At 44.0% G+C, this 24,996-nt stretch overlaps 1 protein-coding gene across 1 annotated transcript; it reads right to left on the bottom strand.

Annotated features, from left to right (window-relative positions):
• Positions 1-555: 555 nt before the first annotated feature.
• LOC133393249 (uncharacterized protein K02A2.6-like) lies at positions 556-5,589 on the bottom strand. Its single transcript, XM_061657221.1, has one exon. The coding sequence runs from the start codon at positions 5,150-5,152 to the stop codon at positions 734-736; it is 4,419 nt and encodes a 1,472-aa protein (XP_061513205.1). The 5' UTR covers positions 5,153-5,589; the 3' UTR covers positions 556-733.
• Positions 5,590-24,996: the final 19,407 nt, after the last annotated feature.

Below are 24,996 nucleotides of genomic sequence, written 5' to 3'. Positions count from 1 at the left end.
GTCATCAATAAAATAAACAATCGTTTTAACACGAGTTGTTTTTTTACTCTGTGCATGTTTATTTTAAACTTTAAATGCTCTTGAGTTTCACATAATTTCACAAATTTTACTAAAAAACCATAATTACTTAACTCCTTGTTCCTTCTTCAATTAACAAATCTAACTTTTGCTACAAACTCCAGAAAATTGACGGCGTTAGTCTTTGACACTTAGACAAGAGCCACCTTGTACCAAGTTCGGCACACCTTAACAAGTCATTGAGTTTCATCGTGATCCATACACATCAGGCTAAACAGCCACAAAGTTCCAACGAGTACCGTGTGCTTGTTAAAAAGCTTTATCTCAAGTACCACAAATCCATTATACGACCACTAAACGGGTTCTAAACGACTCAAGCTCTCTAAATAGAATATAGAAATACTTCGTTTAGCAGACGGCAAATGGCTCATGCATTCTTAAAATAGCAAAAAAAGCTGGTGGCGTCATCTGTTGGTATGATACCTGTTGTGTTCGGATGGCCGAGAGTATACACAGTTTATATTTACACCGAACACGTAATAAACAATACACAATACTTTATTACACGATCAGCCCTTGTGTTCCCGACGGTGTCCCACGAGCGTCTGGCGCTCTCTCGTCTGCTAACCGCTCATCAGTCACTCAGTGGCTGCATACGTTCTTAACGCCGAATAAAGGGAGCCTTCCACTTCGTGACCACAACATCTCCCCCTTTTTAATAGCGTAGGTACGGATCGAACCGACGTGGAGCTCTTCTAGACCGAGAAGAGCGACGTGGTGAACGTTGATGCTGAGGAATGGATCGATGTGGGGGAAGAGATGGCGGCTCAGTTGGAGTCGCCACTGGCGGTGCAAGTTGTGTTGGATACACATCTGGGAGCACTGATGGTGTAACGGGTATGCTCCAGGAATCCAATAATACATCCAACGGTAATGGATTGAAACGTTCCGTCATGGGACCCGGGCTGCTGAATGGTCCACGCCTTTTCAGTTGATTAATGTGTCTAATGACGCTGCGATGACCAGTCAGTACCGCGTAGGTAACATTTCCACGTTTCCGAATCACTCTTCCTGGAACCCAATGCCAATTGTTCCTACTATACGCCTTAGCATAGACAAGGTCATCACGCTCGAACGATCTTTCATTCCCTTCTCTAAAGTCATGTTGAATATTCCTTGGGGGACGGAGTAAATCAAAACACGTTCGTATAGGTCGTCCAAACATAACTTCAGCAGGTGTTTTGTTTTGCTCTAACTGAGGGTTTGGCGTGGTTCGATATGTCTGTAGGAATAGGTCCAGTGCTTCCTGCAGCGGTGCTCCTCCTACTCTTATCTTGGTTAACGAGCGCTTAAACGTATCTACGAATCTTTCTGCCTGCCCGTTCGATTGCGGATGAAACGGGGCAGACGTAATGTGATGCACACCATTACTCAAACAGAACTCTGAAAACTCACCGCTGGTGAATTGTGTGCCATTGTCGCTCACCAGTGTCGTTGGCATACCGAAACGCGCGAACAACCCTCTCAAGATGCTAACGGTTATACGGGCTGTGATACTAGCCGTCCGGATGATCTCTGGCCACTTAGTATGCGCATCGACTACTACCAAAAAATAGTCTCCATCTATTGGGCCCGCGTAGTCCACATGGACACGCTCCCATGGCGTTGTTGTCTTCGGCCACGGCAAAGGATCAGCATGAGCAGGAGATTTTGCTGCCAGAGCACATGAATGGCAATTACTGACGAGATCAATGATGTCTTCATTTAACGACGGCCAAAACACATAGCTACGCGCAATCGCCTTCATGCGCTGGATACCAGGATGTCCTCGATGAAGCTGGGACAGACATTGCTTGCGTAGTTTCTCTGGTATTAACACTCTCTCTCCGACCAAAATACATCCTTCCACCGTTGAATAGTCTTCCTTCCTGCTGTGATAACGAGATGAATCTGCGCCAAGGGCAATGTTACGTGGCCAACCGTTTTTTATGTAGTAATGCAACTTCCTTGCTATAGGATCACGATTCGTTTCTCGAGCGACCTCTCTAAAACTCAAGGGAAACGTAACTAAAGCGCTTGTTGCAATAGACTTTACATCCATCTCTAGTGCAACAGAAGCGATTACACAATCCTCATCCGGTTTATCATGCTTGTTAATTAGCCTGGAGAGTACATCGGCATTTCCGAATGATTCGGTGCGTACATATTCAATGCCGAAATCGTATGACAATAGCGTGAGCGCAAAACGCTGCAAGCGGTTGGCAGTGTAGACTGGGATCCCTTTTTTCGACCCAAAGATCCGCAGTAGTGGACGATGATCTGTCTGAAGCTGGAAACGCCTTCCAAATATCATCTTGTGGAATTTCGTTACCGCGAAGATGATTGCCAGTCCTTCACGATCTATTTGACTATATCCTTCTTCTGTTTTTGTAAGTGCTCTAGAGGCATGTTGAACCACACGTATGGTACCATTGGGAAACATGTGGCTAATAGTGGCACCAATACCTATTGATGATGCATCTGCCGATACTATTATTTTATGCCTTGGATCATAATGCGTTAACAACAAGTTCGATGATAGCAGGGATTTAAATCTTTCAAACGCTCTTTTACAATCGGCGGTCCATCGAAACTGTGCATTTGTTTTCAATAAGTTATCCAGTGGATATCGCAACTCTCTCATGTTTGGGACGAATCTGGCATAATAATTTATGGCTCCTAGAAAGGATCGGACGCCGCTCACATCTGTTGGTTCAGGAAGCCTTTTTATGACATCGATCTTCGCTGGATCGGGGCGCAATCCGTGGGTGTCGATGATGTAACCCAAATATCTTAGTTGCTGAACCTTAAAAGCGCATTTTTCCGATCGAATGCTGAATCCATACTCTTGAATTCTTTTCAAAACTGCCATTAAATTCGCTTCATGCTCTTGTTCAGTGGCTCCTCCAACAATGATGTCGTCCATGTAACATGACACTCCTTTTACACCAGCCAGCATTGTGTCGATAAGCTGCTGGAACGCTGCTGGAGCAATCTTAATACCAGGCGGCAATCTATTGTAGGTGAATAAACCTCGATGCGTATTGATGGTGAGTAAAGATCGGTAGGCAGGGTCGATTTCTACCTGTAAGAAAGCATCGGATAGATCAATTTTGCTAAATATTTTGCATTGCGATAGTCTAGCGAAGATATCTTCAGGTAATGGTAAAGGATACTCATGTTGCTGCAACGCGTCGTTTAGTCCAGTTGAGTAGTCCCCGCAAAGCCGAATGCTGCCGTTTGCCTTGCGGACGACGACGATAGGTGCTGCCCATTCAGAGTAATCCGTTGGAGATATTATGCTCATCTGCTCTAGTCGATCGAGTTCCTTGTCGACTAACTCCTGTACTGCATAAGCTACCGGTCGCTTTGGGCAAAATACTGGACGAACGTTTTCCTTCAGCTGCAGTTTTACACTAGCCTTTGTGCACAGACCCATGCCGTTGAAGACCTCTTGAAATCTCCGCTCAACCGTCTTAGAGTAATCCTCAGATGAAATATGCCTACAAAAAGCATCCATGGGGGTAGAACCAAGTGCGAACAGGTCTATTAAGTCTGTTCCGAGCAATAGTATGTCTGCCTGTGCTACTCTTAAAGTAGCCACATGAGTTACGCTTCCGATGGTAACATTCGCTTCAAACTCTCCTAACAGAAAGAGTCCGCTTCCTGATGCTGTTCTTGCGCTAACTGTTCGTTTTAGTTCAGGCTTTCCAAGACGTTGCCATACGTTTCGATTAATGATCGTTATATCAGATCCTGTGTCGAACTGCAATCGAGTGCTTACATTATTTATAAAAATATTGATATATTTTCGCCTTTGCTGAACATTAGTTGTATTCACCGAAACCACTCGTGATGAAAACTTGTTTCTGTATGTTGGGCTATCTGAATAACGTTTCGGTTTTGGACAGTAACCGTCTCTATGACCCTTTTTCTTACAGACACGACACACATTCGACTTAAAAGGACAATCACGCGCCCAATGATTTTTTCCACAAAGCCAGCAATTTCTTCCAGGTAGGGTTTGAGGACGCTTATATTCGTGCTTTCTGCTCTGGAAATTTTGGCGCTCAGAAAACTTTGGTTCGTCAGTTTTCTTTTGCACAGCGAAAACTTGTTCGGTTGCTGCTTTCTCGATCATAGCACTGTCTTTTTTTAAGTTCAAAATACGCTGGCAGTCTGCTGTTAAACTTTCCAGTGTTGTGTCGTTTCGGTCGTCGATCTTTCCAAGTAGACGTGTTCGAATCTCGACGTCTTCTTCGTCCCGCAGTCCGCATACGTATATCAGACACTTGAACTGTTCTTCAGTTAATTTTCCAATTTCAAAATCTACACAGGCTCGATTCACACGACAAGAATATGCCAGATAATCTTCGCTACGTCGTTTCATTAGGTTCAAGCATTTATAACGCCTATGCAACAATGACTCTTTCACTCCGAATAACGATGACAGCTTTTTTATCGTTTCGCTGAACGAAAAATCACGACAACTCTTTGGCAATATGAAATTGGCATATCTTTCATATTCTGCTGCGCCCAGTTTTCTTATGAGGAGCCGCACTTTTGCGCTATCATCCAGCCTTGAAGCATCTCGTTCAAACAAATCCTCATATCGAGCAAACCACGAAGCAAAGGTCATTTTTGCTTCCTCCTCGTAGTGGAACTCCTTTATGTGGTGCGATAAAGAATCGAGTACTTGCTCTGCAAAAGGTGCGGAAGTTAATACATTTTCTGGGGGCTTGGCAGTTGCCGAATTGTTTTGCATTAATGTGAGTTGGCTTATCTGTTTCTGCATTAAAATGATCAGTTGCATCATTTGCTCCGATGACGCTGCTTGGTGCGATGACGTTGCTTGGTGCGATGACGCTGCTTGGTGCGATGACGCTGCTTGGTGCGATGACCCTTCAACAAAATTCTGCGATGGCGCTGGATTCTGGTATGCTGAGGGCATTGCACTTTGTAGATTTGGTGGCACTGCTACTAATGATGGCTGCTGCGGCTGCTGCGGCATACTTGCTGCACCGGGAACGCTGTACCAATTTTGCGATGCTCGACGCTGCTCTTCCGATGGGGGCTGATCTCCTGGGCTGTTCATTCTTCTCCGCTTCCGTAACGAAGGAATTGTTGCAGTACGCACAGAACACCCGATAAAACAAATTAAATACGACCCGAGACGCGGTACGATCACGCGACGCACATACACACGCGCGACGCTAGCACGAGAGTTATAGCAATGACTGACACACGCATAACACGTAAACTTTACTCGAAAAAAACTCCCAAAAGTCTATTTTGTTTTCCTCGTCGCCACTGTTGTGTTCGGATGGCCGAGAGTATACACAGTTTATATTTACACCGAACACGTAATAAACAATACACAATACTTTATTACACGATCAGCCCTTGTGTTCCCGACGGTGTCCCACGAGCGTCTGGCGCTCTCTCGTCTGCTAACCGCTCATCAGTCACTCAGTGGCTGCATACGTTCTTAACGCCGAATAAAGGGAGCCTTCCACTTCGTGACCACAACAATACCCAACCTGTGGAGCGCTTTCCTCGCTTTGAGAGCTTTATCCTTCTGTTGCGATGCAACCGATTCTTTCTACCCAGAGATCAATGAAAACGTTTTTTAGCCGAAATTAGAATGGTATAATTTATTACTATTTCGCAAGGTAGCGCTAAAAAATCACGTGCGTATGCTCGGGTGCGCGAAGGAATCTGCTCGTCATCCTGCTGCGCCGGTCATTCCCCCTAAGGGCTTCGGTTCGTGCCGTAGCTGGTCGGGTTTCGATAAACCGATTAATTTCGAAGCGACCGGCAGCGCCCTCTATCGCGTGACCCGTGCAAGGAGGCTTTTGCATGTGAATTGACGGTTGACGGCGTCAACACCTTCCCTTTGTACTATTATATGGTTTCGCAATGAAGTTATGCATCGCTAGAACTAGAACCGCGATAAGATTGTTTAAATACTAAACTCCAATGTGTACATTTGTACAGAAGCAAGTGAGATTTGGATAAAGATTGATGGTGTTGATAGTCACGTATCTGACCATACGACCATTCATATAGATTTTGTCTCAGAAAGTTAGAAGGCTGTATAGGTAATGATTAGATGAAGCTTGTCGAAACACATTGCAAGAAAAGGACAGCAATATAATGATGAGTTATAATACGCCATCTATTCAGAAAACCAGTGAAGCTATGGTGCTTACTTTTTTTTCTATGGATATTTGATTTTCCAGTCGTTTAAGCTTAATTTGTGGCACTTGGGATTAGACAATGTAACAGTGTACGCTTTTTAAACACCAGTTCTGTAGAAGAATGGGAACGACTACAAACATCGGTATATTCACACGCTCTCATGCAACTGAATGCCTTTCAACGGACAATTGAATACATCGATAAAACAATTCAATGAAGAACCGTAGTATACGCGCCAATATGCACCGTAAGTACAGTAAGCCTTAGTGCTATGAAGTGTAAGGTGTTATAAAGATGTGTGTAATTGTTTGTTTGTATGTTTGCCTCATCGGTTTAGATGGACTGTTCACGGTTGAGCACGTAGAAAGGTGAAGGTGCCATCCATTCTCCATGGCGCTCTGCCAAGGCCTGCTTCCCATCCGTCTTTGTCTGTCTCCGATTTAGAACAAACGCAGCTCAATCTGATCCTGCCCTCCAGCTCGCTGGCGATTCTGCGCATAGTGCCGTAAGGCATGTCGTATTTAATAACCCTTTTGCCAACGCATGTATCCACTCTTCAGCTACTGGTCTCCGCAAGCACACACCATGCTTCAAGCATGTTTTATTTTTCTTTTGGCAAACCATTTTAGAATTAAATTGTTGATAATGATCAGGAGGATGCGCCGCTCGCACGCAGTCCAACGCATTTGATAACTCACGCGAATGGCCTCGTCAGAACTAGCACGAAATAAATATATTATTAAAAGCACCGGTAAAAGTTCGATACCGGCTTTCCTCGATTTCCTCAACATCAAGAGCATCCGCAAATGAAGACTGTACATAAAAAGCCACCACCGAATCGCTGATGCAGTAGCGGAACATGTATGAGCAAGTGAGACGATGGAGCGCAGATGCTAATATGGCATAAACATGAAATATAGGGCCCGGTAGGGTCAAGGAGGGGCGGGGGAGATGGTGGAGTGTATTTTTTTATGCTATTTAATTTTGCCCACCAACATAATCGCACATTAGCTCGAGCTTTTTGGCGGCCATCTTTAACCCTCAAAAACCCTCGCTAAAAACTTACAAAAACAATCGCCAGCGAGGGAAAATCGCACCGATTTGCAGCGTTGGCGAGCTCACGAAAACCGAATTTTGGTCTGCGGGGGCGGACCCGAAGTGGTGACGTTTTCGAGCAACAAAAGCCTTTTCGAATGTAGGGCAACTGTCAAATTAAGTAATTTTAGAAAAAAATAGTTTATTCGTTTATTTGATGCTTTTTCATGTTTTTAAGTGCAATTGATTTGAGTTGATTTTAAATTATGCAAATGATGTGTTGGATTTCGTGAAGCAAAAATTTTACATTTCTTTTTTGAACTCCCGTCGAAAGTGGAATAGGCCTATTGTGGATTCAAATTTAAATCTGTCCATGCTAAAAACCGTTGCAAATCCGTTTTCACGTTGCACTAACCTGCATTCAGGTATGCAGAGCTCAAAACTTAAATTTAAAGCACTACACATTCAATTATGTATATAAACATGTTTTGTTCGATAGGTGCCAGAAGGTCGTAGGTGAACAATTGAATAAAACACCCAAGCGCCACAGATTATGCTTGACGAACTTCATACACTGCACGTGAGATCGCCGCACATCTCGTATAGCTAGTAGTTATAACGGCTCCTCCATTGTCCTTCGACACATACAGGGCCAAGGATCCTTCTGAGCATCTTCCTCTCAAACGTGGCTAGGAGGATTTCGTCAGATTTGGACAGTGTCCATGTATGCGGGTACCATAATACCGGTGCTATATAGTTCCAACAGCGTCCGTCGCGTCAGGTTCTGCGAGGTGAACTGCGTTCTCAATTCACCTTTGACCCGTGATAGGTAATTTCTGGGACGATTTCAAAAGTGCGTTTACCTATCTGTACGTAACGCCTACGTAAGTTTTGATTTGTTTTTGGTAGGGTCGCTGATGTTACCACCATCAGTTTGGTCTTTGCTTCGTTTATCTGCAATCCGAGGTTCTCTCATCAGCGTATGCCAGGATCTGTTTTGACTTATAGAAGAACTATGGTTCCTGTAGTCTCCACCTTCGAGTCACGGATGGCCCTCTCTACTGCCCGGTTGAATAAGAGACAAGCAAGCCCGTCCCCCTGGCGCAGGCCTTTAGTTGCAAGAATTGATCCTGAGTTTCCCATCCACCATCACCTGGCAAGTGACGTTGGTCATACTCATTCTAACTAGCCTTATCAGTTTGGCCGGGATTTCAAAAGAGCTCATAGCGTCGTACAGTTTTACCCTGGCTGTGCTATCATATGCAGCTTTGTTGTCAATGAGTAACAGCCTGACAAGACTTATTATATTCCACTCAGTCGGTTTGTCATTCCCTTGAGTAGGAGCTGAGAGATGTATGGTATAAATTAAATCTTTGATACAAAATTGCTAAAAAAGTTTAAAAAGAAAAAAAGAAGGCCCTAGGCGTAACGTGCGATGTAGAGAAATTTAAAAAAAATGAAATTTCATCGACTTCAAGGCGGCCTACGACACCATAGAACGGAAGGAGCTATGGAGCATCATGGAGCGGTACCACTTCCCTGGGAAGTTGAGCCGGTTATTAGAGGCCACCATGAACGGGGAGCAGCGCAAGGTGAGAGTATCGAACTTGACGTTGGAATCGTTCGAATTACACAGGGGTCTGAGGCAAGGTGACGGACTCTCCTGTCTGCTCTTTAACATCGCTCTGTATGGTGTCATTCTAGGCGCGGAGCTAGACAACGACATCCGTGGCACGATCCTCCACCGATCTTTCCAATTTCTTGGCTTCGCGGATGACATCTGCATCATCGGCAGGACAACAGCAAAGGTGTGTGAGGCGTACACTGGTGGACATAAAAATAGGAACTTTTTTCTGTGACCGAAAGACATAGTTCTTGTCAGAAATATTTGGTAACCCTGAAAAGGACTGTTTAAGTGGTTGTTGGGAGGAGGTGTTGCGGTGTTCCACTGAGCGAAAACACATTCTAACTGTTATGAACTGCACTATTTGCTCTTTATTTATACACTTAAAACATTACATTATAATAAATACACACGAAATACAAACACGTTAAAACGTAGGCCGCGCGCCAGCCGCACCGAGCGCCCCTGCCGAGAGCTCCTGCTCGATCGGCCTTCGTGCACACTCTGCCTAGGCGCTCGGCACACACTAAGCCTTGCACGCTTAGTGTGTGCGACAGTGTGCGTGTACACACTGTTGTCCCCCTGGACGTTGACCGGTGGCAGCGCAACTGCCACGGCAAGTCCAGGGGTCGGCACGCACGGCTGCCCACAACATCTCCCCCTTTATTTATCCGGAGGGGTCGAACCGACACGGAATATTCCACTGAGGGAATACCGGTGTGGTGACACCCTCCGGCCGATGCTGATGAATACTGGGGATGCTGTGGCGCGAGCGCTTTCGGTATACCACGGATACCGAAACCCTTATCGGCTTCGCTCTCACCCTTTTCTCGGGTTTGTTCCACGACGGTGACGATCACTTGCCGCGGTGGCGATGCTGCGTACGCCTTCGTCGCCTTTTTCCACCCTGCTATCGCCCTTTGTCGTGCTTGAGCCGAGCCGACGACGACAACCCTGCTGCGGCGGCGGATGCTTTGTTGCATCCAGGGCGGCCTCGCCCTCTTTGGACACTGTTGCTGCTGTTGTTGATGCTGGGCGGCATGGACCCTCGCCCTTCCTTCACATGTTCCTGCTGTTGTTGCTGCTGCGCTCTGCTGCTGATGCTGATGCTAGGCGGCATAGACCCTCGCCCTTCCTTTACACGTTCCTGCTGCCCGCTGAAGCTGGGGCTGATGCTGATGATGCTGTTCCAGGGCGGTATGACACCCTTGCCCTCTTGGTCACGATGCAGCCAGGGTGGCATGACCCTTCGCCCTTCCTTTGCGCGTTGCTGTTGCTCGTAGTGCTGTATCCAGGGCGGCATGACACCTTCGCCCTCTTTGGACACTGTGGCTGCCCCCGGGGCGGCATGACACCCTCGCCCCCATAGTACAGGGCAGCACCCGGGACGGCATGGGTCCTCGTCCCTTTTCCACACTGCATCCAGGGCGGCATAGATCCCTCGCCCTCTTAGGACACAGTGGCAAGACTGCTGTTGTAACTGCAGGGCGGCATTGTCCCTCGCCCGCTGAAGTTGGGGCTGCAGCCTGGCGGATGACGCTCTCGCCCATAGCCCGGCAGCAAGGCGGAAAGCTTCCTCGCCGATGACGCTGCCGGCGCTGCTTGGACTGCAGCCCGGCGACCTTCACACGTCGCCGAGAGTGTGCAGCGCTGCCCATATGGCCCCCTTGATGGGACGGCAGCCGGAGGCCTCGGTCTTGGCGGTGGCGGCGGCCCAATCCTTCCACGGAATCCCGGACCTTTGCCATCGCGATGGCTGCTGCGATGATGCAGCGAAAGACGAGCCCACTCGCGATGGCGTCCGCGGGTTCGTACTGGGATCCCCCTTACGCAGGAGGATCCCATCCTCGTCGCCACTGTTATGAACTGAGCTATTTGCACCTTATTTATACACTTAAAACATTACATTATAATAAATACACACGAAATACAAACACGTTAAAACGTAGGCCGCGCGCCAGCCGCACCGAGCGCCCCTGCCGAGAGCTCCTGCTCGATCGGCCTTCGTGCACACTCTGCCTAGGCGCTCGGCACACACTAAGCCTTGCACGCTTAGTGTGTGCGACAGTGTGCGTGTACACACTGTTGTCCCCCTGGACGTTGACCGGTGGCAGCGCAACTGCCACGGCAAGTCCAGGGGTCGGCACGCACGGCTGCCCACAACACTAACGGTCAATCTGGTGACCGTTATTCGCTATCACTTCCTGACAGCGTTTGGCCATATCGCCGATGAGCTTACGGCATTCGCTTCTGGGTATGCGTTCCCACATAACCTCGCAGCGTGTCCATAGATCATCGGCTGAACGTGCAGGCTGGTTCTTAAGCTGACGCTTGAGAGTTGACCACAGATTTTCAATCGGGTTGAGGTCAGGACTCAACGCAGGCCACGGTAGAACTTGGACATCCTGGTTTGCCAAATAACATTTAACTGTTCGCGATGTGTGCTTAGAGTCGTTATCATGCTGAAAGATGTAATGCTCTTCGTCTCCGAATTGTTGTCGGGCGTATGGCAACATCTTACGACTAAGTATTTTTCTATACCCTTCCGAGTTCAGTGTCCCGTTGATACGGAACAAAGGACCCGTGCCGTGCCAGGAGAAGCAACCCCACACCATTACGTGGCCGCCTCCGTGACTAAGGGTTTTTATCGTATTTTTCGGATGATACGCCTGATTAGGAAAGCGCCAGACGTATTTAATGCCGTCCGAACCATCCAGATTGATTCTGGACTCATCCGAAAAAATGATTTTGCTCCACCAAAAGATGGATGCAGCTAAATGTTCTTCGGCAAACCGAATGCGCGCTTCTACGTGGTGCGGCTGCAGCTTACGAACCTTCCTCGGTCTCCGGGCACAGAACCCAGCGGCGTGTAAACGGCGAGACACCGTTTTCGCCGAAACTTGCAAACCAAGCTCCTGCTTGATACGAGTGCAAGTTTTGAAAGGATCCGCCCTGATCATCTCAACAGTCTGCGCGTCAACGTCGGCTGTTGTTTTTCGCGGACGACCTGTCGATTTACCCGTAGCCTCGCTACGAATGGCGTTGTCCACAAACGTCCGCGAACGGCCGAACGCCTTGCAGATTGTCTTGATTGGCACGTTCTCACGATACAGCCCCTGAATGTGTTTTCGCTCCTCTGGTGTGCAGTGCTTTCCGCGACCCATGATGATTTTGTGGAATTTTTAAACAGCAACCTTTCACCTTGACCACTGATGGAAGAATGAAGCACAACACGGTTTGGCTCTCCTTTTATACTGCCGCAAAACGCTGCCGGCACTCAAAACTCAGATAAGTAGCGCACCAAAAATGAGAGTATAAAAGGCAAAATTCGACTATTGCAAATTCAGTACGCCTCGAACTGTTTGCGATGACACACCTAGTGCACGCAAAAAAAACACACACAATTTTTTTTCCTATTTTAATGTCCACCAGTGTACACCCGACTCAAACGCGAAGCACCAAAAATAGGATTGAGAATCAATGCGACGAAGACGAAGTACCTGCTTGCCGGAGACTCAGACCATCTGGGAAGCAGTGTATTAACGGCGACAGTCTCGAGGTGGTAAAGGAGTTTTGCTAAATCCGGAGCAGCGAAATCCGGAGACGCATTGTTCAGGGGATTCGGGCATACTATGGGCTTCACCGACTGCTGAGATCCAGAAGACTTCAAGCCCGCACGAAATGTGAGATATATCTGTACCATCCGAGCGGAGTATGCAAACGCTCTGGGCGTGTTTGAGCGACGCATTCTCTGGACCATCTTTGACGGTGTGTTGGCAGGATACGATGGCTGGGGCATGTCATGAGGACCCATGCCCCACCAAGAAGGTGTTCGACAGCGATCCCCCGGCATAAGGCGTAGGGGAGCACAGCGAACTCGATGACTGGACCAGGTGAAGCAAGGCCTGACGGAGATCGGGTGTCTGCATGGATGGGAGGCTGCAGCCAGGGACCGAACATCCTGGAGAATAATTGTTGACCGGGCCATGTCACATCGACGTCGTGAGCAGGCCAACAAGAAAGATATATATATATATATATATATATATATATATATATATATATATATATATATATATATATATATATATATATATATATATATATATATATATATATATATATATATATATATATATATATATATATAAATGACGAACCTTGCTAGGAGGATGGTGATCTACAACTTTGAAGCATTTACAAGACCTTTTTGGCTCGATCAGGAGACTGAACGAGACCGTTGCCCACGCGCTGGCAGTACCGCCTTTCAAAAGTCGAGGAAGAAAGAATTACCGACACTGACCTACGTGATCTTTACGATTTGAGACCTAAATAGCAAGTGTTTATTAACAATTCAAAAATTCGTTATATTTTATTTTACTTTCTACGCTCTCCCAACTTTCCGGGGTATTTTTTCCTTATCTTCGTAGATCGTTCCGGTTTATTAGTACAGTCGTCAACTCGTACGACTTAACAACATGCCCGTCATGGGTTCAAGCCCCGAATAGATCGTGCTCCCATACGTAGAACTGACTATCCTGATATGGTAACAATAAGTCATTGAAAGCCAAAACTCACTTCACTAGTGGGTACAAAGGCAGGCCTTGGCCGACAGCGGTTGTTATGCAAAGAAGAAGAAGAAGTAGATCGTTCGTCTCCTTCTTTTTACGCGAGGACCGATGTTGTAAATGTTCACCCGTTTTATCCTTTATATCGAATATAGTTTTTTTTAACGCAATCCCTTTTCAACTTGCTTGGCCTGTTTGTTGCTGTACCCTGTTTATACATCGCATCATTCTATAAGAAGCTTCTTTTCTTTATTTATTTAGGTTCTGCATTTGGATGTTTAGCGGATGCTGTTTATTGCACAGCGAACGTATCACGCATTTGTGTCTATCTTGTTGCCGTTCGCTAGGGTTTGTTTTAAATTGCAGATTGCACGTAAATAATGGTTTAAATCTTCTATGCTAAAGGGTGTTATAAAATGAATGCTTACAGGGTTTTCGAGGATTATATAGCCATGTTCAGCGAGTTGTAGATTTTTTCAGGCATATAATAGACTCTTTCAGCGAGATATAGAATTGTTCGGAAGTAGGCGTTGACATGTTCGGTTAAACTGTAGAGCTGTCACTTTCGTGCCCCTTGGACTGCAGCTTGCATCATTATCATCAGGAGGTAAACAAACGGTTTTCGAAAAAATATGCTCGTTTCAACTAATTTTTGTATTAAACAGCTTGGGGAATGATTGTTAGCTACTTTTGGTATCAAACAATTAGACCTAGCGATTTGTTGGCATTTTTAAGGACGTGTTCAATATGAACATTGAAAAACAGCGTCTCGTTTTGCCACACTCCCAAATCCTTCACCGAAGTTACACGGCTAATAGTAGTGTTGCACAGTGTGTAATTGTGGACGATCTTGTGAGATCTGCCAAAAGAATCAGAATTGAAACCCCGTTACAACGGCACCATACAGAAAACAACTCAAGGGCATTTTGGACAACACAACAATCGGAAGATGAGGATACAGGGAAAAAGATTTTCACGTCATCTAACAGAAAAAAATTAGGAGGGAGGGTAGAGACACATTCATTTAGTAAAAGAATGAAGAGGAGAGGACTTAGGACACTTCCTTGGGGTGCACCGCAACAACCATCAAAGGAATCGGACAAATCGATCTGTATCCTGACTCTATACTTTCTTCCAGTTAAATATGAACTAAGCCATGCTAGAAGTAAACCGGTCTGGTGGTATAGTCGTCAACTCGTACGACTTAATAGTATGCCCGTCATGGGTTCAAGCCCTGAATAGACCGTGCCCCCCATACGTAGGACTGACTATCCTGCTATGGTAACAATAAGTCACTGAAAGCCAAAACTCACTTCACTAGAGTGGCTACAAGGCAGGCCTTGACCGACAACGGTTGTTGTGCCAAAGAAGAAGAAGAAGAAGAAGTAAACCCCCGACACCAAGACGATCGAGTTTAACCACCAGCAGGTCAAGAGGCAGACTATTGAAAGCTACTTTAAAATCCACATAAATAGTATCAGTTTGGCGACTGATCTTGAGAGCGATCTTGATCTTGAGAGCGAATGAGACGAGACACATAAGATTGGTGGATGTAGAACGTTTGGGGAGGAAACCATATTGATGAGAAGATATGTGGTTAACTGTAGAGGGTAGGAGGGAAGAGTTAATAATGGATTCGAGGACCTTGGAAGGAGAGCAAAGAAGTGAGTTGCCACGGTAGTTAGAGCATGCAGAGCGGTCACCCTTTTTATGGACTGCGATCAGCTTAGCCGTATTTCAAATGGCGGGGATAAAGAATGTTCATGGTAAAGAAGAAAATACCATTTATGTTGATTCCGTGAATTGGTTGTTAAAGAAAATCATTTCAATTTGAATTTGAATATCGTCGTTGGCGGTTGAAGGTTTTTTAAAAAATGTGCGTTAAAACAATTGATTAGATTCAAACAGGTGTTGACGCGTTTTCAACAGGTGACTCGGTAGATATAGCTTTTAAATTATTGTTTCTTATAGAGGAATTGACACATCCTATGCGGTGCCTTACAATGTGTGATCTCATATCTGAAGGCCTGATATTTTGAACCTTTAGAGATACACCTCTGGAACGGGAGTTTCTACTGTAGTCAATTTGGAGATAGTTACGGTCGCCATGTAGTATGATCGGTTTTAGATACGGTCACCTTGTAATCTGATGAGCGTACATACGGTAAAACTGATCCACGCGTACTATCGCAGTAGGTCAGTGTTTCGCTGACATGTATCGAGGTAGAATAAAGCTTTGGTCGAAGCGGACTTTTCATCACTTGATCGTCCAGGCGATCATAGAAACCCGGAAGGGGTTTTCCCTTACTGGAAACGTTGGAGTTTAGAAGCCCTACCTTGGGTAGGGGGACATAACTAAACTCTTGAAATAAGTTGGAAGGCGAAGTTTTTAGGCAGCGTAACGTCCTATCTTGACATTCCGAACGAATCTGTTCTGCCGCGATCGGAATTGGTTTTATTTATACTCAATAGATGTTATGGGTTTGGTACATTTGGTTTTGGGTTGTGTTTTTGTGCCAATTAAAGGTTATTGGTATGAGGTGCAATTTGTACATTGTATCGGAGTGAGGTGTTTGTCATGTTGTGCCTATGCTGCGCTTTAAGTGTTTAAGTGTTACAAATGTTCTGGAAAGTTTCAACTGTTCTAGCCAAGGAACGGGTGCGTTAGCCGGTCTTTGTATACGCTGCGTTTTTAGCGATAAGTTGCTATGTGTTCTCTGTTTGTCTGGTTTGCTGCGGTAACGCTTGAATTGCTTGAATTGAATTGCTGCGCGTTTCGGTTGTTTTCGATAAATGTGTCTCAATTGTTTTTTTTTTCTATAAACGGTATGGTCTGGGTATGTTCCTTTGGTGTGGATTGATTTGCTGAGTGTGTTATAATGAATATGTTGCAATGGTGTGATGTGGCTTTCCGAAGTGTGTTACAATGTCTCTATAGCTGATAGTGTATTATACACACTATAAGTTCTACTCACTATAAGCTATAAGTTCTGTATAGCAGATATACTACACTACTTTGTGTTGGATATCACAGTACACATGTACAATCATATAGAATAGTTATTGTACGATCGTAGTATAAATGTATAACCATACAGAATAGTCAGTTGGAATAAAGCTATTAATCTGAACACATCGTAGTCTGGCAACTAAGTATTTAACAATTGGCAACGAGGATAGTTGAAACTAAAAGCAAGAATGTCTCTCGAAAATCAGAACATTCAATTAGAGATTTTGAAGGCTCTGCAGAAGCTATCAGAAACATCAACGGGTACAAATAATACGGAACGATTCGTGGCAATGAACATGACCGAGTTTACCTTCGATCCAGAGAACGGAGGAACTTTTCGACGTTATGAAAATTTTTTTCGAGTCGGATGCCAAAGATCTCGAAGATGTCGCTAAAGTCAGGCTTTTACTGAGGAAGTTGGATGCACAAGCACACAACCAGTACACCAATTACATCCTCCCGAAACTTCCGAAAGCAGCCGGAAGAAGAGTACGTAATTGCAACACTGACCTTTCGAGCATTCTGTCCGATACAACACAGAAGGTTCCAATTTCATTTCAAGCATTCCGTAAAGCAACCGCTGCAAGCTCAACACTACAAGCAGTCTGCAAATTCATTCCACTCCGAATTGTTCCACTAATCTTCCAACTGCAATCCAACCTTACTACGCGAGGCCCGAATCATTATCAATAGTCCATGGATGCGTGATGTTTGGTGACAGAGTTGTTGTACCAAATATATTTCAAAAAAAGATTCTACAACAATTTCATCGCTCGAAGCTTTGTTTACTGGCCTGGTATTGATAAAGAATTCGAGGATTTTGTTAAATCTTGTAGTCCGTGTGCAATTACAGCGAAAACACCGACAAAGACAACTTTGGAATCTTGGCCCATACCATCAAAACCATGGTCCAGAATACACATTGACTATGCAGGCCCAGTAGACGGATTCTACTTCCTTGTAATCGTGGATCCGCACTCGAAATGGCCGGAAGTTTACGCTACCAGATCAATAACTGCGAGAACAACAATAAGAATTTTGAAACAAATTTTTGCAACTTTCGGAGTGCCAGGAGTTCTCGTGTCTAATAACGGTACTCAATTTACCAGTTACGAGTTTAAGAAGTTTTGCGTTGGTCAAGGCATCAAACACTTGCGCATTGCTCCATATCATCCGCAATCCAACGGGTTAGCTGAACGAATTGTGGATACACTGGAACGAAGTATTCAAAAAATTCGCAAGGGAGGGGAATCTCTCGAAGATGCACTAACCACTTTCCTTCAAGTATGTCGAACCACACCATCTGGAGATTTGGATGGAAAAGCTCCTGCTGACATTATGTTCTCTAGACCATACGAACTATATCGTCGCTCCTCAAACCAAGCGGGCACGGAGATGTTGAGCTGAGGAACAGAATGAAGGAAGCCGAATTTTCAACAAAAAGCACGGGGCAGTGAAACGATGTTATCAACAGGGCGATGCTGTTTATGTCAAGATATATCGTAGAAATTCCTGGCAGTGGGAAGCAGCAACCGTAATCGAGAAAATCGGCAACGTTTATTACAACGTTTTCCTTAAAGAAAAACAGCAGTTAGTACGATCACATACCAACCAGCTGAAATCTCGAATGGCAAACGGGCAAAACATGGCTGAATTTTCAACACCACTATCTATACTGCTTGATGATTTTGGTTTGAAAACACTTTTAGCGTCAGACCAACAATCAACGTCGTCACAGTTTGTTTCCTGTGATGAACCTGTAACAACATCAAGCGATACTGAACTAGCATCTCAGACACTCTGTTCAACTCCAGATCATTCTGAATTGGGTAACATTAGTTCCGAAAATGACAACGCAGAAGAATCCGAGGGAGAAGAACCAGTTGTTCAACAGCAAGAGCAGCAATCATCAATTTTGGAAAGAAGTCGAAGAGTTATCAAATTACCAGAACGGTTCAAATCTTACTGGATGCCGAATCCATAAGGGGGGAGATGTTGTATATCACAGTACATATGTACAACCATATAGAATAGTTATTGTACGATCGTAGTATACATGTATAACCATATAGAATAGTCAGTTGGAATAAAGCTATTAATCTGAACTCATCGTAGTTAGGCAACTAAGTATATAACACATTGCACAAACGTTTTACAAACCACAAAGGAAACGAGCAATTGTGGGAAGATTATCTCCATGGAACGGATGCCATACATAAAGAAAGGCACAATATTATAACAGTTTTTGGTTTTGAATAAACTCGTGCAACTCGGCTTTCAAATCATATGGTCTTGTTGTATCTCGTGTCGGATTTCTTCCTGATTTGGCTCGGTCCTTAGTAAATTTACCTTACAGAGTTTTTTGAAGGTTCTCATAGTTGTAGGACTAAAGACTCATAATTGCGGGGTAACTTTTTCTTATCAAAAATGTACTTTTTATGTCTGCTAAATAGGTGCTAGAGTGTCTAATTCCCATCACATAAAGTTAATTTTCTATAAGAAAGAGTCAACAAAGTGTTCCACAATTACGAGAACCTCTAAAAAACCCTGTAAGGCCAAAACAGGTGTTTTGTTACACTTCAAAGCAACATGAAGTCTGCAAGAAACGTATGCCAAGGAGTCTCCTCCTCCTTATCCAAAGCTCGTTTCAACATTAAATCAGGCATATGTCTACACACCTAGGTCTTATCAGCATTAAGGCCGGGGGACATTGTCCGTACTCGCTAGCGTAGTTTCAATTTTCACTAGCGCATCAGGAAATAGGTTTTTCCATATTTTTTAGTTTAACTGCACTGGAAAAGCTTTGTAATTGATAGATAAATATGTTGTGCAAGTATTTCAGCCATTTTTGCACAAAAAAACGGTAAAAAAAACCACCATTATTTGAGATCCGGCACGACCATTCCCTCGATGACCACAAACAGCTTCAGTGAAGACAGTGTCCCCCGGTTTTAAAAGTTGGGGTCAGAGGGATTATAGTCAGAGGGCTATTTAATGTATTTTTAATGTTAGAATTTAATGCCTATTATGCTGTTATTGGATAATGCAGAGTTTTAGGGAGACATATTCTGTTACTGTTCTATGAATATCTCCTCCTGCATGTCTTTCCATGCCGACACCTCCCAAGAATTGGTTACTGTTTGCTACCTGCATCGGGTGGCGCCATCTATTGGTTGCTAGCGCTACTCCAAAACACATTTGCATGTTGTTTCCTTTTTTGCCTCGTCACACAATTTACCTAACACACTCTTTGCGCCCATACGTTGATGCGTATACGAATAATATAAAGTAATAATCATTCACCAATACCAAAACAAACCCAGAAAAAAGGCCATAAAACAATACAAATCTTCCCTGGGGGTTTGTTGGTAGATGCGCGTACACAGCACAGGAACGAATGATGCCCCGCACGGGAAGACGGGTGGAAGTTGGTTGCGTGGAACGTGGAACCGTACGGAATACAGTAATTTCGGAAGGAAATGCCCCGAACAGGGAATGGACGGACGGGATGGACGGACGGACGGGGTGGACGGAGGTTAACCTTCTACCGCGCACCGATACAGCCGGAATCCGGTTTTGTGTGCGGCTTATTCATCGGCACGAGACGAGAGTTGTTTCGGTGCGGCCCGCCAACCGTTGGCCGCTGTGGCCTTAGTTGCGAGACTATTCGCGTCTGCCCGGGGCCTTTGCTCACTCACTCACTCACTCACTTACCGCGCACGTCACGTTGCTGCACGCCTGGTTTGTTGGGTGATTGGTTGCATCTCTTTCTTTGTATTAATTCCTCGCTCGAATGTTTTTTGCTGTTGTTGTTGTTGTTGTTGTTGTATTGTGTTTTAATTCGTTTTCTTATCGCTTTGTCTGCTTCATTTATCAGCTTGATGCGCACATTGCAGCCATCTTTCTTTTGAAGTGATGCGGGTTTTTGTGCTCATGTTACGACCAATATTGACCATGCATCGACAGAGACATTATAGCGAACAAAAAGTAGAAATTAAACTGCTATGTTTGATTATACTAAAACCATTATGAGTTCGTATATTGAATTGATAATGGTTAAAACATAAACACATAATTTCGCCAAGCAAGTGTTATCATCGATTGATAAGCACTTGTTGGCAGGTCTTCCGGAAGGCGATCATTTTGGATGGAAAAATCGTATGTCTGGGAAACGCGTATGTACGTTTTACGATTTAACAGGTATGATGAGCAGTATTATGACTAATAGGAATTTTTATGTCATGTGTTGTGTTAAGTGATTGTCGGGGCAATAGGACGGGAACCGATGTTTGCGCAAACCGATGACGTCATTTTTGCAGCACGTGGTTGATGTTGATGGTGCCTGGAAAGTGGCAGCTGGGCTAGACATTCAATTAGTTTTTATTTTTCAATATATTCAATGTTTAGATCAACTTTGGAATCTTTTATTTAGTGAAATATTTACATGTGACGCTATTCAGTAGATATTAAGGCACCCCGATATTTTAAACTTCTCAAGGTTGTCATAGTTTTCTAATTTTAAATTGGGGTTTCTTATCGCATGTGAATCAAGCTAATTGAATATTGTACACATTGAAAAAAAAAGCTCTTCCAAACAAATACAAATGTAAAGAATTTCATCCACGTGGAATGGTACAAAAATGTACAAAGAATTAATAATGACAGATGGTAAAGAAAGTAGAGTTTTTGAAGAAAATAAATTGATATTAGGAGACATTATTTAGTAATTCAATTTATCGTTTATCGTCTAACACTCTGAATCCAACTAATGAAAGCAGCCTGATTTAATAGTTAAAGGTTTACTTCTGCGAGTTTTATTAAAAGATTATTATTTATTTTCATTATTTATTGATTTCTTTCATCCAGCTATATTAAGCCTACATAACATCCTTATGATTATAAAAATAAAAACGATAAACAAAACTGACCGCAACTGCACCGTCATAATAACAAAATAAACACAGTACGCACACACATTGAACGGTAAAATAATTGACATGTTTTTAAATCGTGTTACTAAATTATGATAAAATGTCCTCATGCTACTTAAGCTAGTACTAAAATCTATACTGTTTCCTAACGAGTTGTAAACGTTGGCCATTTGTAACAGAGGGTTATTGGCTCCAAAATGTGTGAATCTTGATTTGGTATGTAAAGTAACTCTAGGTCTAAGTATCCTGAAGGTTACAAGAATAGCTCACAGCTATAAATTGAAATATACTAATGATTCAACCAATACAGTAAACCAACACCACTCACTTGGAAAAGATTCAATGCGTTTTTTTTTCAATGCAACTCTTTTTAGCATTTGTGCAGTTATTTTTTATAAAGATTTTTGATATTTTTCTTTCACTTATTCTCAAATATCTACAATTTATTTAATCTCTCTTTTAATGAAAACTCTTTTAGCCCATATTTAGGGAACTTTTATAGTTGAAAAATCTTAAAAATTAGCTCTTTTGGTTAAATCTGGCTGTCGTAACCCAGCAAGAGATAAAATTGTTCAGTGTATTATGTACGTAGTTTGTGTTTTGTGATTAGTTTGAATTAATGTTGCTAACGTTTCTGAAGTACCTTAAATATCTGTTGTCTTATCAATCAGATAACTTTGCATAATGCTACTATTATTATCCACTCAGCTGTATCCTCCAGTTTTGAGGTTTTGAACTGTTAATTCGTTTATAAACAATTGGCTAACGAATATATTTAATGCTAGCACGCTTTAAATAGTATCCTTTTCTCAAAACCCCTTTCGGTGTAGGTTATTTAATTTTTCAATATTAAATCGTTTGCATCTTCTCTTCCCCGCATACCTGTGAGTCCGTTTGGCAAGGGACGAAACTCGTGACGACTACAACCCCGACCCCGACCCTCCCCGGGCGGCTATATCGAATGATCAATATTTCCGGAGCGTATCTCCGCTCCACCGTCGGTATTTATTATCCGGCAGTCGGACGGGAGCCAAGGAGAGCTAGATCCTTCCGTCCGACCTGGTTCCCTCTACCCTGGTGGTAGCCAAAATCAAAACAAACGAAGGATTTAATTTTATCCTTGTATGGTTGCGTTTTTCCCGTGGTCGTTTAGGCGCCAATGACCATGACGATACAAGCCAAAATTATGCACGACTGTGTGTGTGTTTTACAACATATTGCTTTGTGTATGTATGTATTTTGTATACAAATACATACACAATGAACAGTATGTACTAAAACAACAACCAAAAATAAAAGAAAATAGGAAAAGGATATCACAACAACCAACTGATTTTCAATTTTGATGAATAACGAATTGAGAAAACCAAAATATGGTTAATAAAAGAAAGAGAAAGAGAATTTTTGCTTAAAATAAGACACACAAATATATGATAAAATGTAGAAAACCCTCAGAAAAGGTGGAAAAAGCAGCGGTGGGCTAGTAAAATTCAACTTTCTTCCAACCAACGGCCAAGTTGCCAACATAGCGCGAATATGGGTGGGAAAATTATGGGATGCATGAAAAATCGAAGCAAGCGTTGATATAAAGATAAAAAAAAGCACACACACAAATACAAATACATTGTACATTGTACACAATTTGTATACAAATACATACACAATGAACAGTATGTACTAAAACAACAACCAAAAATAAAAGAAAATAGGAAAAGGATATCACAACAACCAACTGATTTTCAATTTTGATGAATAACGAATTGAGAAAACCAAAATATGGTTAATAAAAGAAAGAGAAAGAGAATTTTTGCTTAAAATAAGACACACAAATATATGATAAAATGTAGAAAACCCCCAGAAAAGGTGGAAAAAGCAGCGGTGGGCTAGTAAAATTCAACTTTCTTCCAACCAACGGCCAAGTTGCCAACATAGCGCGAATATGGGTGGGAAAATTATGGGATGCATGAAAAATCGAAGCAAGCGTTGATATAAAGATAAAAAAAAGCACACACCAAAATGCGTGTGGGACACCGGAAAAACGGTGGTTGATGGTGGTGTGTTGGTGGTGCACCCGCCTTTCGTAAGATCAAACGATACGGCGATTGGAGTCGAAGATTGGTGAGTCGAGAAGAGGAGAAACAAGAAAAAGTGAGTGCGTGGGTGTATGTGTGTGTGTGTGTTGGAAGAATACTAATGAATCAGTGAAGGGCATAATTGGAGGAGGGGCAGCATGAAGCGGGAGGTAGGTGGTGTTGATAATATTTGAAACCTAGAACCTTCCCTTTCCAGTCGGTATGGTATGGTTGGATGAGGGGGAGGAGGTGAGTGGCGCGGAGTGATGGCAACGCAGCAGGCTTTAACACGCGATTTATAATAGAGGTGAAAGGTGTGTGTGTATGTTTGTATATATGTGCTTCGTGGGGTAAATATCGAAACAATATTGAGCGAGAGAGAGTGAGAGAGAGAGAGAGAGAGAGAGAGAACGAGAGAGAGAAGGCGAAAATGAAAGAGAAGATGTCGTAAACATAATTTTAGAGCGAATTCGGTTAGTGGTGGTAGTGGTGTTGGTGGACACGGGGTGTGGTGCGAGGACCATGTCTTTCCTGTTCGAAACACGATACGAAAGAGGAGGCTGGAAATAACACACCACCACCACCACCATTATCAACGGGTCATAGCGGCGCAACCCGTAGGAAGAAAACGAAGCAGAGAAGAAGAAAAAACATGACAAAAACCCTTCAAACCTTTATTAGCAAACACAAACAAGCAGGGCCTGCTGGGTGTTGTTTTTTTGGCTTTGTTTTAAAAGGGAACGAAACAAAAAACACCTCGGGGAGACTTCCTGTGAGGCTTTTTTAGTGGGGGGAAGAGGACGCTTTTTTGCCACACTCTAGCCGGATACCCGGGAACCTGCTGGGGTCAAAAAAGGGGGTGGAATATTTAGCGAAGCGGGAAAGAGGAATGCAGTGGGAGGGGTATGTGGGAGTTTGTTTGGTGGTATGTGGAAGGACCTGGACCGCCAATGGCCGCGCGCAAAACACATAATGAAAGCCTAAAAACGGAACCCGAACCTTTTGGAGCATTTGCAGCCCTCGCATGCCCTCCTCCAAATTCCTCTTGGAAGGCCCCCTGGGCTTCGAGTTGGGGTGTTTGGGCTCGACAGCACCCGACAACGACATGGGACCGGGGCGTGTATTATATCCCCCGCCACACTACCACCACAACCACCCAATGTGTACATACACACGTAGCACGGCGGCTCTGTTGTGTACGCTTTTGGTTGGACGGCCGTCGTCATCGTCGTCGTGTTGTTATTCTCTCCGAGGCCGAAAAACACCAACAGCAGCAGCTCTAGCCAAACGTGAATGTGAACGTGAACCCTCTTCGAACGCGCGGGGCCTCTCCGTTCGGTGCGAGACTACTTCGATGTGCAGAGCAGCAGCAGCAGCACCAGCTATTCACCGCAGCATTGGTCTTCCCTTTCCTCTCTCGCCCTCTCTCTCTCCTGCCCATCCCACCCTGCCCATCCAACACTCTTCGCCAGCGACATCCGGTGCTTGTTGTGTTCGG

The sequence above is a fragment of the Anopheles gambiae genome, chromosome 3 (genome assembly GCF_943734735.2).
Source record: "Anopheles gambiae chromosome 3, idAnoGambNW_F1_1, whole genome shotgun sequence".
Classification (NCBI taxonomy): domain Eukaryota; kingdom Metazoa; phylum Arthropoda; class Insecta; order Diptera; family Culicidae; genus Anopheles; species Anopheles gambiae.
This window is presented reverse-complemented; position numbering and strand designations above follow the sequence as displayed.